This window comes from Mirounga angustirostris, unplaced genomic scaffold (assembly GCF_029215605.1).
Source record: "Mirounga angustirostris isolate CCGP_5_RB_7025 unplaced genomic scaffold, mMirAng1.0.hap1 SCAF_3, whole genome shotgun sequence".
Classification (NCBI taxonomy): domain Eukaryota; kingdom Metazoa; phylum Chordata; class Mammalia; order Carnivora; family Phocidae; genus Mirounga; species Mirounga angustirostris.
Genome location: NW_026991711.1, coordinates 116,002,382 through 116,018,116, shown reverse-complemented (window position 1 = coordinate 116,018,116; position 15,735 = coordinate 116,002,382). Strand labels below are relative to the sequence as shown.

The window sequence follows — 15,735 nt, the reverse complement described above, 5'->3', positions numbered from 1 at the left end:
GACCCTCCTAAGGGCTGTCTCAGGACCGTATCCAACGCCCACGGGCAGCATGCTGAGGGCACGTGGTGGATGTGGAGGCACTCCAGGCCTCCAGCTCCAGCCTAGGGATGCGCAATTCCAGGAAGCCCTTCCTAGCCCTCCCTCCCCACCCCTGAACTGCCCCTTCCTACCTTCTGAAGAGACTGTCCTCCAGGTACTTGTATCTTTGCCTTCATTTATGCTCAGGCAGAGAGGTGTCTGGTGAGAGTCACGCTCGAGACTGTGCCCTGGGCCTGGTGGGCATTTAAGGACGAGCCCCCATCCAAAGAATGTCAGGGTGCCAGGAACGCCAGGGTGTCTCTGTCCGTTTCACTGATATGCTTTTCCATGCTGCTTATCAACTTAAGAGTTTTGCCTTTTATAAACAGAACTTGCGCATTTTTTTTTTTTTTTTAATCTGTAAAATTACCTGGCCTCTTTGAAAACTACAGACAAACACTTCATCTGCAGGACCAACTGTTCTCCCTCGCAGATGGCTGAGCCTGCATATCCCACTGGTGGAGATAATCATCTCAGGGTAAATTGCTTTGCCCACATGGAACCAATTAAGTATGTTATCAAAAATAAATGAAGGAGGAGGCATCAGCTTAAGGCCAAATTATGGGCCAGCTTTAACTGATTTTCACCTTCCTTGTATTTGCTTGCAGCATGTCATGGAGCTGACTGACACTATCCAAGAAGCTGACATGATCCAAACTCATAAACTGTCTAAAAAAGACAAGTAACTGGACCTTCTCAGAGGCCAACTATGTTCCTCCAAGTAGTTCGTGACTCATAATGATCATGCGTGCACGGACTGCCTTAAAATGGAAAGCAGCTTAGATGGAGCCACATTTCCCAAGGAGGAAATTTCTCTATGGGGAGACACACTCTCCCCATCATACAGTTATAACAAAATAGAAGTAAACTATTTTGTAAAACTACACACAAATAATGTTTATATCTCCACATCTTGCTGTCTAGATAGGTGGGTTACATTTGAATTGAAAGATTCTACTTAAGATAAGTACATGCCTGAAGAATTTAAAACAAACAGGCTTTTATTTTATTTATTTATTTGAGAGAGAGAGAGCACGCATGCACATGAGTGGAGAGAGGAGCAGAGGGAGAGGGAGAAGCAGACTCTCTGGCTTAGCAGGGAGCCTGATGCGGGGCTCGATCCCAGGACCCTGAGATCATGACCTGAGCCGAAGGCAGACGCTTAACTGACTGAGCCACCCAGGTGCCCTGACAAACAGGTTCTTAAATTTTAAAGCCACTCCATATTCTTATGGACACGCAAATTAGCTTATTTTGACAAATACAGGAAAACCCACACAAAATATTTTAGGCAACTGTCCTATTGGGTACATGAAAACATTAATTTCACGTGTTAATATGCAAGTCAGTTTAAAAGAACAACTTTAAAACAGCTTGTAAAATTTGAAGAATTATCAAAGTAAGAGTTTTGGGGGAAAAAAGGATGTAAATGATTTGTCACAGAAAAGTATTTCTCAAAAAATTATCATCATATTCACCAAGGTTTATGACTGCAAGCTAGCCGTACCACTTCAGCCTGTATGATTAATTCACAAGGGCATCCAATTTTATCTGTCACTACAGCCAGTAAAACTTTTCGCTGGAATGTTGGATGAGTTAATCCTGGAAACTTTCCCATCAAAGAGATAAATTAAGAACTCTGAATGAAGATTGATGATCCAGCCACTACAAGAATAAACTTACTGAGAACCTCGAACTAATAAGTTGTAGTGTTCCCAAATCTGGATTATTTAATAGACCCTTCAAAATGATCTTTTGCAAGATTAGTGATACATTAAATTAAATACTGTTATTTCTTACACAAGGAGGCCTGGACTCTGAAGTTAACCCAAAGTATATCAAAATTTAAACAGGAATATGAGCTAAAACACTATGGTAGCAAAATGAAGCTTTGTTTCATATCATTTATCTCTGAACATGTTTATCAGCACATATCACTGACAATTAACCAAATGATCTCCTTTTCAGAGTTTTACTTCCTATCTGTGTGAGTCTCAACCACAACTGTCTAATATTTGCCTATAGGAAGTTGTATTTGCATCTTGGTTGGTAGTACTGATCCGTGAAGAATCAAACTCTTTTCAGTAACAAGTCTCTTCAAACAGACTCAGTTTTAAGTGGCTAATTATAGCACAATACCAAGTGAATGGTTAAATTCTTCCCTCTGGAAATATTTAACCAAAACTAAGTTCTACAGATGAGCAACTGTCTCCAGTAACTTGCTAATTGATACTGCATCTGATAAAGAAGCCCTTTTTTTAAAAGGAAGGAAAAAGATTCCTAAGAGATGTGTTACTTTCTTCTTTGTTACTTCAAAGCATTACAGGGCAAGTAGAGTTTCAAATCGTTGTGGCCTCAGCTGTGAATGAATCTAATTTGGCTCTTGATCACAGAGTTAATAAGCTTAGTATTCTGTATTTCAGGGCATAAGTCCTTGGTCCCTCAAGAGTAGGTGATTGTAAAGAAGAAAAGAAACGTCAAAGTGCCCAGTTACTTCCTGTAATATAATCTGTCCATTAGAGTCCCATGGTCAGACGTGGTTCAACCAACTATAATTCATTCGTAAGGCGATGGAAGAGATTTCATCTTTGTTTCCACCTCTTGGAACTTTTGCCTGGACAAAGGCCTTCAGTTATCAAAACTGTGGTGAGAAGAGAATCTTGTTTTAAAATGCATGCTGCTACGTAATGCATCCAAACTTGTTTTATTCTTGCCAAATTAATTCCCATTGTTTTGGAAACTGGATGCAAACCTAACATTTCTAGAAACTTAATAAAGTGAACTTCTTTCTGAGTTCTAGCAACAAAATATTGTCAGTATAACTTGAATACTAGGAACATATTTCTGACAGAAATGCATTTTCTGGTACCTTTCTAGAGAGTGCCCTTACCCCTAAGACTTACGTAGTAGAGAATTATGAAGAAACTTCGTTGGCTCACTATCTGGGCATAAGCAAGCCCCCTGCAGGGATATAGCTCTTTGTTCCATGTGATTAAGGAAAGACTCAGAATATGCAACCAGAGGAAAACTGGGTTTCTCAGGAAAGGTTTCTATTATAAGTAAAGAAATGGAGGCCAAGAACAGGTTGCAACCACTTAGGATGTTAACTTCTGCTATCTCGTCTGACGTCTGGAAACCAAATAAGTCACTCCACTTCTCTGAACACAAACTCCTGTTTTGAAGGTTTTATTGGTCTTTGGTATTTTAATCATAGGGTGGGAAGGAAATTCATCATTTTTCAGATGAAAAAGAAAAAAGCATATAAATTATAGAAAAGAATGCTATTGAGGACAGTGCCTCAAGTTTGAAAGCCATAAAGTTGATTTTTTTTCAAAGGTTAGAAACTTCAAAAATTAGGGAACCAGGGGGTGCCTCGCTGGCTTAGCTGGTAGAGCATGCAATTCTTGATCTCAGGGTTGTGAGTTCTAGCCCCACATTAGGTGTAGGGATTACTTAAAAATAAAATCTTTAAAAACAAACAAAAAAAACAGAAAAATTAGAGAACCAGAGATCACAGCAGATTAGTCATGGGATGCTGAACTTTCCTCACCAGGGTTTCAGTCTCACCACACTTATGATCTCTTAGGGCTGTTCGCAGCCCAGGGGAAATGAGTTTGTTTGCCTGGTGTAGAAAACTCGTGTGTCTTCTCAACATCTATGGCATCATTGATTTCTCCTTAGGTAGGTTCTGAGCGGTATCTAACATAAATGGAATCAGGCTCGCTCGCTAACCCCAAGAAAGTTGTTTGTGCCTCCATCTACAAAGTGAGGCGATTATATTAATAATTCAAAGTCAAAATAATCCCACTCTTCCCTCATCTATTTTTTATGGTCATGTTCTACAGAAACCTGCTTATTTGTAGAGAGATCACTCCATCTAAACCTGGTCTAGTGGGTGCTGCTCAGGGGCAGAGGAACATGACCTTTTAAAAAATCAAAGTGTAAAAACAAGCAAACAAACATCAAAAACTTCTGAAATAGTGCAGAGAAATGTGAAGTAGGAACTGTTGTTGACAGTAACTTCAATCCAGCAAGAATTTTTACTCCCAATGACCAGTTACAGCGACTCTGAGAACTCAGCCCAGAGCTGCTGGTGAATCATTTATGTGTAATCTAGCTTAGAAATGACATCTTCTAGCCTCCATAGCTCAAGATCATATCAGAAAACCCCACCAATTCTTTCTATACGGGGAATTCTTTTTTCTTAAGACGTATTTATTTTAGACAAAGAGAGAACATGAGTGGGGGGAGAGGGGCAGAGGGAGAGAATCTCAAACAGACTCCATGCTGAGTGCAGAGCCCAGTGTGGGGCTCAATCTCATGATCCTGAGATCAAGAGCTGAGCCGAAACCAAGAGCTGGCCACTCAACCAACTGAGCCATTCAGGTGCCTTTATTTGGTGAATTCTTTTTAATCAGGTCATGGCCTTATTTAATTAACACAGGCTACATGAGTGGAACTTTCCTGCCAACTTCTAGAGAGCAGGGGTGACTGCTTCTCTGGCCTGGCAGAGCTCATTCTTCAGAGATCCCATTTTGAAATGGACTTTTCAGATAGGGGTCCACTCAACCCTGGCACTGACCCACCACAACACTGGCGCAGGAGTGGTGTGTGTGTGTGTGTTTGTTTTATTCTTGTGCACTTAAATCCAATCCCCTTGATTTTCCTCCCCACCCTGTGTGGACAATCACAGCCTCAGCGGAGGCCTGTTTTTCAGCCCAGTGACTATTGAGTCTATCACTGAAGCAGACAAAGAATCCCATAGAAACTGAAGGCTTTAGCAATCACAACTGAGACTGAAATCTAGGTTTTTGTTCACCAAGTCTAATAAAAAAAGCATGGCTCTTTGGAGGAAAGAACAAAATGCAATCCTAGAAAACACAGCAGGTATCCAAGCACCTTCTTTTCATGATTACGAAAATCAACAGTCCCGCAAAAACAAGGAGCCGGATAATCTTTCCACACAATTAACCAGTAGGCACCAGCCTTTACTGGTGAGAGTGTACAATAGCAGTAAGTCTGAAGGAACTATTTGCTGCCTGCCAAATGTATATTTGGAGTTAAAAAATTAGAGGGACATAGTTTCAGCAACCTAAGTTTACCATCTAAGCCAATTACAACAACATCCTAAGCAACGAACATCCAATTGACTATTATATATGTGCCTAGTATCTTATGGATATTCTTTCTCATTCACAAAATAATGCAACAGGGTGTGTATTATTTCATCCACTCTAGAAATGTAGAACTCAACACTTAACAAGATGCCTCTAACATTCATTGAGCATATACTGTGGCTCATACTCTGCCAAGTGCTTTGCATGCATTCCTTTATTTAACCTTCACAAAGTTAGGGAATTCCTTCCTTCCTTCCTTCCCTCCTTCCTTCCTTCCCTCCCTCCCTCCCTCCCTCCCTCCCAGAAGGCTGCAAAGCAGTTGAGCTAGCCACTGACCCAAGATCCAAGCCCCTGTGCATTCCATGGAACACCTCTCATCTAAACCAGAACACATACACATTAAATACTCTAACCATGTGGAGTCCCTGAGGCTGCCTCCACTTGAACTATAAGATCCTCAAAAGCAAGAACTCTGTTTTATTTGCCCTGACACCTCCCACGTCTATTATAACGCTTGACACACAGTAGACACTCAAAAAATGTTTGCTGAACAGAACACTTCAAAAGAGTAACGTACCTCAGGGCAAATACTAATGGTCAAAATATACCCAACATACCCGGCTCTTACCACCACGGGGGCCATGCAGAAGACGACTCAAACAAAGATAAAAGAGAGAAGATAAATACAGAGATGGAGACCAAAAGAGGAAGTAAAACTGCTGTGTTTCCCGAAGTGTGATCCTTAGAACACCATCAGTAACAGAAGCACCTGTTTTGTTTTGTTTTTTGCTTTCAGCAAAAATTCATGGGTACAGTCCCAGATATGTGCAATCAGACACTCCAGGGAAGGGGTCTGGGCACTGACGTTATTACGCACTCCCTAGATGATTCTTAAACACAGGAAACCAAAAGGACAGAGAATAGGAAGTTGTGGGAGGCCAATCACGCTGAAACTGAGAATCAGAAGCACAGACAGGAAGACCAGCGATTATCTTGCCTCTCAAGGACTGATCTTTGACGAATACCTCTGCCTGGGACATGCTGGTTCACTTTGATAACTGACTGAGAGCTGGCACGAGTTAAAGGGAAAGGTGTTCAGAATCAGAGCGACTGTGCTGGGAACAGAGAAAACAAGCCTTAACAATCTGCCTTGAAATAAAAAAGGCCCTATAAAAAGGTGAGGGTAAAGCATGCCACATCTTTGGGAGCATCTGCACCCCCCAATTCAATCAGCCAAGGTCTCCCCTGCATGGAAGGCTGACTTTTCCTGTCCATTTTTCAACTCACATCTTATTCAAAGTAAAGTGACACTTCTGCAGCAAAGAGAACGGAGTCTTACTTGAAGGATGGAGGTAGACAATGTCTTTCACTGTGAAGTCTCGCGATTGAGCAGCTTTCAGACAATCAGCCAGCAGGCTCAGGAACAGGAGCCAGGCCAGGGCAGGGCCAGGGTCCATGGCAGACTGAAGCGTCACTCATGCAGGGGGCCCGGGGGCCAGAACTTGGGACCACGGGAGGGAAGTCGCACCTGAAATATGAAGCAAGACTCATCTCAATGTCCAACTCGAGGAAACCATGGGAGACTTGGCAGAGCTCCTGTGCTGGGAGGATGGGCTCGGGGCAGACAGGGAGCCAAAGGCACAAGGAAGTGAGCAGACATGGAGAGAAACCTTATGAACGGTGATTTCAGAGCATTTAGGACATTCCAGCCCCAATCTATTCTTATTCAAGTAGCTAAAGCTCCACGGGTAATAGTCCCCTCTCATATCTAGCAGAGATGGTATCAAGAGAGATTGGATTTTAATGAAATCCAGGTACTTTTGCCAGAGGGCCAGGGGATGTCTGCCAGAATGCAACAATAAGTAAGTCAGGTACAAAAGTTCAAGAGCATTTCCTTGATAATGGTGAAGGCCAGGTATGAGAGTGCAGGCTTTCTGGGTCATGGTGTCCAAGAAAACCTATACAGGGTAGGCTTTCAGATTCGGAAACGAAAAAAGAAAAGAAAAGAAAAGAAGAGGAAAGAAAGAAAAGAAAAGAAAAGGAAGGAAGGAAGGAGGAAGGAAGGAAGAGAAGAAGAAAGAAAGAAAGAAAGAAAGAAAGAAAGAAAGAAAGAAAGAGAAAGAAAGAAAGTCTGAAGAAAGAAAGAAAGAAAGAAAGAAAGAAAGAAAGAAAGAAAGAAAGAAAGAAAAAGAAAGAATGAAGGAAAGAAAAATAAGAAAGAAAAAGAGAAAGAAAGAAAGAAGGAAAGAAAAAGAAGAAAAGAAAGAAAAAAGAAGGAAGGAAGGAAAGAAAAAGAAGAAAGAAAGAAAGAAAGAAAGAAAGAAAGAAAGAAAGAAAGAAAGAAAGAAAGAAAGAAAGAAAGAAGGAAGGAAGGAAGAAAGAAATGTAGGTAAATTGGCCTCTCCCAAAACAAAAGTTAGCTGCTCGAAACTAACTAACAATATTGGCCGGGTGCTACTGAAGCCCTTTCCATGTATCAATTAATTCCCCCAACAATCCTATGAGGTAGGCACTATTACCATCCCATTTTGAGTAAACTGAAATCCAGCAGATAAGGAGAAGAGTTGGTTCAAACCAAGACAGTCTGGCCACTGAATCCACATTTGTAAATGCTAGGTGTTATTCTGTTCTTCCAATGACTGATTCAAGGTGTATAAACTTCGACTAATAAAATGAGGTAAAAGTATCACTGTAGCACTAACCAGTCATCACTGTGTCCTTCATTCTGGTTCTGTCCTTTTCAATTAAAATCCAGAGCAGTAAAATCTTTTACTAGGGTTGAACTGTCCGGCTTACTAAGAATGTAGATATATATCTTAATTTATATGTGCTAATTGCTTGCCATCTTACTCCTTTCCTATAGAATCTGTTCCTCATGTTCTACTCTTTTGTAAATACCATCGTTCTATTGCCCACACAAGGGGTCATGTTAGATAGTCACTTTATCTTAAACTGGCAGAAAAAAACCACCAGTTGGACATTTTGTTTATAAATTTTAATATGAATATTCAACAAGATTTTTTAAAAAGCATAACAAAATAATTCAATGAGATTTTTTAAAATATTCAATGAGATTTTTTAAAAAGTATGACAAAATAAATTTCTAATTATTTTGTCAAAATAAATAGATCAAGAGTAAATAAATCATAAAACAAAATCAATAGGGAAAACCAATATGAACTAATCAGATATTAATTAATATTTATCAAAGCAGGATAGAAAGTATAAAAATGAATACAGAAACTAGAACATTCTAAGGAGCTCAGAAATAGACACAGCTATTGACATGATGTAAGTAATTTTTCAAAATTATAGAACAGGAAAATATTAACTGAATAATATTCTGATAACTTAATTAAAAACTGGGAAGATGAACCAAAACCAAACAACGCACAATACACTCACATTAACTCCAGATGGATTGATGCATTCATTATTTTTTAAAAACAGACAAACTATTAGGAAATAAGATTGGAACTCTTATCACCTGGTAGCAGCTTGATGATGCCAGGCTTGCCAATTTCATGCTTACTCCCCATCTTCTGTTTACATTTGGTTCCCCAGGCGAACGTGCATTCGAGAAGGGAATGAGCTGCTTGTTCCCTTAATAAGTGTGACTGCCAGGCACTGTGCTAGGCACTTGTTTGAAAAATATGATGAGGCAACAAACAAATATTAACGATATTTTTCGTTTGCCAGGTGACAGAGACAAACATAATCTCCTCTTCAATGAATGCAGCGGTGCTTCATTTTATTCATTTTACACGCACTCTGGCCAGCTGGGATTACAGCTGAGGAATGAATCTGCTCTGCTTCAGCAGCCCCCGCCCCCCCCCCCCCCCCCCCCCCCCCGCTCCTCACAGTCTGCAGCCCTGGCCCAGGGTGAGAGGGATGGCCAGGAAAGCTATCTGGTTTTCTTTCAATACAACCTAACATTAAATATCAACTAGCTGCCAACCTAAGTTCTTTGTAATGTGAAACTTGCTGGCAGCACAGTACTTCACATGCAGCAAACAACACAAGTGGCATGATTTAATAAAAGCATCCCTCAACCACGGTATTCCTTCCGGTTACCGATTGAAAGGTCTCCCTCTGCACAGTACTTGCACTAAGCAGTATGCGTTAGTTAATGTCATCAGAAATGAAACGTACCCAGCCCCAAATCTTTACTGAACAGCACGGGTGTATGACTATGTGTGAGTAATGGACAGAGATATTGGCTAGACACCTGGATTTGAAACCTCGCTCCAACATTTTCTTGCTGTGCAACCTTGAGCCAGTTATTTAACCACTCTGTGCCTCAGTCTTCTCATCTGCAAAATGAGGATCATAATACTACCTACCTCAAAAGTTTCTTATGAGAATGAGGTAACAGAGTAAAGCACTAATAACAGTGTCTGTCACACAAGAAATACTGTGTAATATTTCCCAATAGTTTTACTACTATCATTTTGTTCAAAATACAGCTTTAAAGTCAATGTAGTTTTCTAAGTCAAGGTAACTATGATGTAAATGTTGTGTTCTAAGTGAAAGAGAATATGGTGCCATGAATTTGGGTTCAACACACAGCTCCCTTTCCTTAAATCAGAAAAAATACAGCAATTTCCAGAACTACTGGAAATCCGCACATCTCTTTCACCCCAACATCTGCTCCATGGCTAGTCAGGCAGGGACAAAGCAGGTGGGAGACAGGGGGAGGGTACTTCCTGCCATGGACATTTTCATATTGCCAAGGCTCCTGCAGACCCAGGTGACTTCCTGCCATGCTTCAGCAAGCAAGCAAACAGATGGGTGATGCCCGTCTACACTCTCCCCGTGTCGCCCTCAAGATACTCTGTAAGGCCTGTGTTCCACCTCCATGACCTTTACACATCCACGTTAGATTTTACTTGTTAGAAGATGTTGAGAGAGCACAGGTCACGAGCACACCATCTTATATCCCTTTGAAGGCTCATGTCTCTGTGGATGTGTCCTCACACATGTGTTTAATGTAGAATTTCCGAATTCTTAAAGTAGCTGAAATTCTATGACCCCAACACGTTTTACTCATGAAATTGTTCCTTCTTTAGAAAAAAAGGAAATCTGTATTTTCTAAGCTTATATATGATTAGAAGAAGGACTGAAAGGCTAGATACCAAAATGGTTTAGGATTTCTGATAATTTTAATGGTCTTTTTTTGCTTCATTTGTAGGCTCAAAAATTTCTGATCAGCATGTATTACTTCAGTAGAGTGTTTTTGTATATTCATAATATTGTACCACCCATCCCCTAGTCCAGAACATTTCCATCACCCCTCCAGAACTCTTGTGCCATTAGCAGCCAGTCCCAATTCCCTTCTCTCCCTAACCCCTGCAACCACTGATCTACTTTCTGTCTTTATGGATTTGCCTACTGGAACATTTTGTGTCAACAGAATCATACAACATTTAGCCTCTTGCGTCTGGCTTCTTTCAGCTGGTATGATGTTTTTAAGAGTCATCCATATGGTAGCATGAATGGGTACATCATTCCTTTTTGCAGCTGAATAATATTTCATGATATGGATATAACACATTTGTTTATCCATTCATCAGTTCATGGACATTTGGGTGGCTTCCACTTTTTGACTACTGGAAGTAATTTTGCTCTAACACCCACGTTCACACTTTCGTGTGAACGTATGTCTTCACTTTTCTTGGGTATAGACCTAAGAGTGGGATTGCAGGGTTTTATGGTAACTCTGGGTTTAACTTTTTGAGGAACTGCCAAAGTTTTCCACTGTGGCTGCACCATTTTACATTCTCATTGGCAAAATATCAGTGTTCCAGTTTCTCCATATCCTCACCAACCCTTATTTTCATTAATTTTTTTATTATAGCCTAGTGAGTGTGAAGTGGTATATCATTGTGATTTTCATTTGCTTTTCCCAAGTGATATGATGCTGAACATCTTTTCATGTGCTTATTGGCCATTTGTAGATCTTCTCGGGAGTAACGTCAATTCAAATCCTTTGCTCATTTTTTAATGGGTTATTGTCTTTTTATTGTTGAGTTAAAAGAGTTCTTTCTATATTCTGGACTCTGGACACTTTTCAGATATATGATTTGCAAATATTTTCTCCTTTTCTCTGTGTTGACTTTTCACTTTCTTAATCAATGTGTGGGCTTCATCAAAATTAAAATTTTTTTTTATAAATCTAGATTTTGTTCCCTTATACAAGTCAAGCCCAACATAGCACTAAGAAAAAAAATCTGCATACAATGCACTGTAAAAGAACTTGTTTACTTTGGGTAGCCAGGGCTATATTTTCCACCTCTCTTTCCCATAAGAAAAACAGAATGGGCAGAACTATTTATTAATATCACCACCAACTGCTTACATTCCTGCAGTAAATCATGAAACACTACTCACTCTATTAGTATATTCTGGGAACTAAAATATGAAAAATGAGTTACATGCATTCACAATTAGTCTAACCATTACTGAAATATGGGCTCTGCTGAGGGGGATGTATTTTTTCTGTACAGAGTCTCAGTAGGCAAAGAAGCTTTAATCCTTAAGCCTCCCAGATATGATGCTGGACATGCTCAGATAATATGAAGGGTCTGTTCTAGGACCTTGATGTTTTTCTCTGGAGGCCACTGTGCCTTTGGACTGTCCTAGACATTTAGAAAAGATGTTGCATTTCCATTTTATGTGCTGCTATTTGACTACGCACTGAGGACCCCATCCCTGACTATGGTTCTCTTTATGAAGAAGTACACTCTCATTTTCACAGCTCTGTGACCTTTCATTTGTTATTTATGAGCTTTTGCAAATCTAATACCACTCTGACAGATTTAATTTGTGCTCTAAATTACCTTTGCATGAGTTACTCAACTGCCAGTCTTATTCCAATGGATTACTTGCTACATTCTGAAACAGAAAAAAAAAAAAATTAGTTGAGATCTGTTTGACTTCCTCCACTTGGGAGAAAGTTGAAAAGAGTTGCATTCTGATTTTTTACTCCATGATAATACTTGGTATAAAGGAGGATTTCTAATACTGGTCAGGGAGGCAAAGTGATAGACAGGTCAAGTTTTACAAATCCATACCCTAATTGCTATTTCATATAGAGTCCATAAAATGAGACACTCCCAACTCCTTAACTGGTCACTAAGACAATTAAGCACTTCCGGAAGCTACATTACTGAGGTACCAGTTACCAAATGACAACACCTCAGTATTAAATCAGTATACAAGCAATTGTGAAGTAGAGAAATAATGCAAATCTAAGGATTTTCCAATGCTATTCATGTTGAAGTTTGAAATGCCTAATATGAGAACAAAATGAAATTCTGAAGCCTGAAAGATCATGAGAAATCTTGACTTCATTTTAGGTATGTATAATCGAGGCTTGGTGGTGCCTTAATGACTTGAGAAAGTTAATCCAGCTCCCAAAAGTACAAATTAAAGACATGTCTTCACAAAACTAAGACTACTTACATATATCATCCCGACTATAGTAACTTCTCACAATGTGAAAATTGCTTATAACATGGTGATGGTTTACAAACATGCCTTCAAGTTCACTGGCATGTCTCCATTGAGAGGGAGGGTCTACATCCTCTCCCCAACCTTATAGACCAGTTGACCAGAGTATGGTGGAAATAACACTCTGTGGCCTTGGAAGCTAGGTCGTAGAAGGTACTTCAACTTACACCCAGTGTTTTGGAGCACTCAGCCATGTAAGCAACCTGAGTGCTCTGAGTGCCATGATGTGAGGAAGCCCAAGTAGTCCACACAGAGCTCCTGAGACTTCCTGAAGAGACAGTGCTGCCCTACTAGCCCCCAGCTGCTCCCCCTTCACTTCCTGCTCCTTTCCAGCTCCAGCACGGTCTGATTACAACTGCACGAAGACTCCAAGCGAGACCTGCCTAGCCAAGCCCTTCCTACTTCCTGACCCACATAAACAATGAGAAATAAAATGATGCTACTCCATTTTGTGGTGATCTGCTATGTAGCAGTAGACATCTGGAATATGAGGAACTGGTGCAGGAGGGCTAACTAGGAATTATAACGCCACTCATGAAGATAATCCCATTTTTCACATTGGTGGCAAGGTACAGAAATCCAAATCAAACAGGCTGTAACTAAAATGGGGGTAGGGGGAGAAGGGGAAGAATTTTACTGTCTCATCTGACAGTCCAGCTTGGACATGGCTGGACTTTTAATCCTCTTTTCAGGAACTTCTCACCCTCAACTCTATTCCTCTCATTTGCCTTTATTCTCATTCTGGTCTTTCCACACTGTGGCCACCAGCAGCTTCAGAAGCATTCCCAGACTTTTACCCAACTGTTTCAGGAAAAAAAAGGGGAGGTGATCCACCCTTGGACCACAACTGGCCAGGGGAATGTGGCATTCCAACTGGCCAGAGCTGGGTCATTAGCATGTCTCTTGGACAAACACATAGTGTCAACTTCATGTAAATCACATGGTTTGAGAATAGGGGAGGTATTGGTTTCCCAAAAGAAAATCTAGGTATTGTCATGTGAAGAAAAAGAACTGAATGCTGGCCCAGCAAAATCACACAGACGTCCCTAAAATTAACAATACTAACTTCTAGTAACCTCATTAACCTGAAAGTGCAAAATGAAGCTAAGGATGGCTCAAATGAGTATTTCTGCAAATGCCAGAAGGTGGGGAAGTTACCTGTTGGCATGATTTCCTTCTCTAAAAATAGAATGCCATGCCATCACAACTTTACAAATCAAAACATAAGGCACCCCAATAAACATTTTTGCCCAAGTTAGTTTGAGATGGCTTTCTGCCCCTTGCAACCAGGAGCTCTGACCAATTCAAGAGTCTTCTAAAAGAGGTCAGCCACCAGCTTAAATTTTTCTTTGTAACATATATGCTTTTGACATTAATACTTCTTTAAGGTTTATCAACAAAAAGGTTAAAGTTGGTTTTAAAAAATGTCAATAACAGGGGCGCCTGGGTGGCTCAGTTGGTTAAGCATCTAACTCTTGATCTCAGCTCAGGTCTTGATCTCAGGGCCATGAGTTTAAGCCCTGCATTGGGCTCCATGCTGGGTGTAGAGCCTACTTTTAAAAAGAAGTTTTAAAAAATGTCAATAATAGAGAACTACTCAGAGATTACCTCTTTCAGACCTCATAGACACTGATGTTTCATTTCCATAAGTTATAGGGAGGTATATGATCATATTCCAATATGAACTGAAGATCTACTTGCATAAAAATCAATGCTTTTAAAAAAATGTGTACTTCTTTTTCTGGAACCACCTGGCAAGTCTAGAGTCATAGGGAAAAGCTGCCTTTGTACCTTTCCCCAATTTGATTTAAAGGTCAATTGCATCAAAAATGCTTTAATTCCTGAAGGATAAATGATGCCTGGCCAAGTATGCCCAGCAGTATATTCACATTTCTAAAAGATGTTATATTAACTCTCTTCTGCTTGTTGGCTCTTTGCTTGTTTGCTTCCTCAATCAATTTGAAGTTTCTAGAGAACTGATGAGAAGGCATTTTGAAGTACAAACAGCCACAAGGGGATGGAGTCAAAGAACTCTCCAGGCTGGAATGGAACACTAGGTACATTTCAGTTCCAGCCTGCCATTTTTTACTTGCCTGGAAGGGAGTGGTGGTTTGGAGAAATTTTTGCTTCGGTGTCTTTTGTTAAATGCTTCCATGTGATTAAGAAGGTTGTATTTTCAGGGAATTTTCATCCTAGAGACCCTCCAAAAAACTTGCAAGTTCAAAATGTTTAAACATATTATTATTAATTCTCATTTTCAACTTATTAACAATCACTTAACCTAATCTTGATTCTCACCCAGGACTGAGAAGAACCAATCCACATTAAATATTATTTCCTATTTTGCATGGAATAGGGTTTTGCCCATGGTTCCAAGAATCCTAATCAAGTTTTTGTCCAAAGGCCTTGAAAGTTGTTTCCAGTTAGCCATTTATAACTAAAGTTCAAGAAAACTGTAGTTGCTAGTTTCATAGGTATGGAGATCCCGTTCCAAATTTCTTATAGGGTAGGAGAGCCAGCCTGTACTCTCTCTTCTTGTGGGAAACATGAAAAAAATAAAATCAAATGGCCAACATCAAAACAGTGGCTTAGGTAAAAATTCTATGGCTATCATTTTTCAAATCACTGGGTTCTTTAGTAGCTAAGTACTAAATCTTAACCAATTTTTCTCATTTAATAAAGAATATGTTTCCAAAAACAAATCTATCCAAGCACTCATCCTCTGAATTTCTGATCAACCAATGCCTTGAGCTACACAAAACATGTCTCCTGAGAGTGCAAAGACCATTACGGTTTCATTTTGGTGAAAGGGTATTGGGGTCTGTGAAAACTCACAGTCCAAACTATAATTTGACTATTTCCTCACCCTGGGTGTGAAGGCAGAGGTATATATCAGATGACCTCCTGACTCAGTATCACTGAGGTGTGAATTCTTCCTTTGTAGTGCACCATCTTCATTTACAAGCCTCCATAAATAATGGTTATTAAAGAAGTCTATTATTGTAGCAAAACAGAATATAATAAGATT

The 15,735-nt window shown here is 40.0% G+C and overlaps 1 protein-coding gene across 1 annotated transcript in view; it reads right to left on the bottom strand.

Moving 5' to 3' along the window:
- Window positions 1-15,735, bottom strand: part of LYPD6 (LY6/PLAUR domain containing 6) — a 121,264-nt gene that overhangs the window by 22,113 nt on the left and 83,416 nt on the right. The window contains exons 2-3 of the mRNA XM_045868900.3: window positions 12,035-12,089; window positions 6,535-6,723 (exon numbers count right to left, since the gene is read on the bottom strand). Of these exons, the coding sequence (XP_045724856.1) occupies window positions 6,535-6,652 (118 nt within the window). The 5' untranslated portion in view covers window positions 6,653-6,723; window positions 12,035-12,089. The remainder of the gene's footprint in view (window positions 1-6,534; window positions 6,724-12,034; window positions 12,090-15,735) is intronic.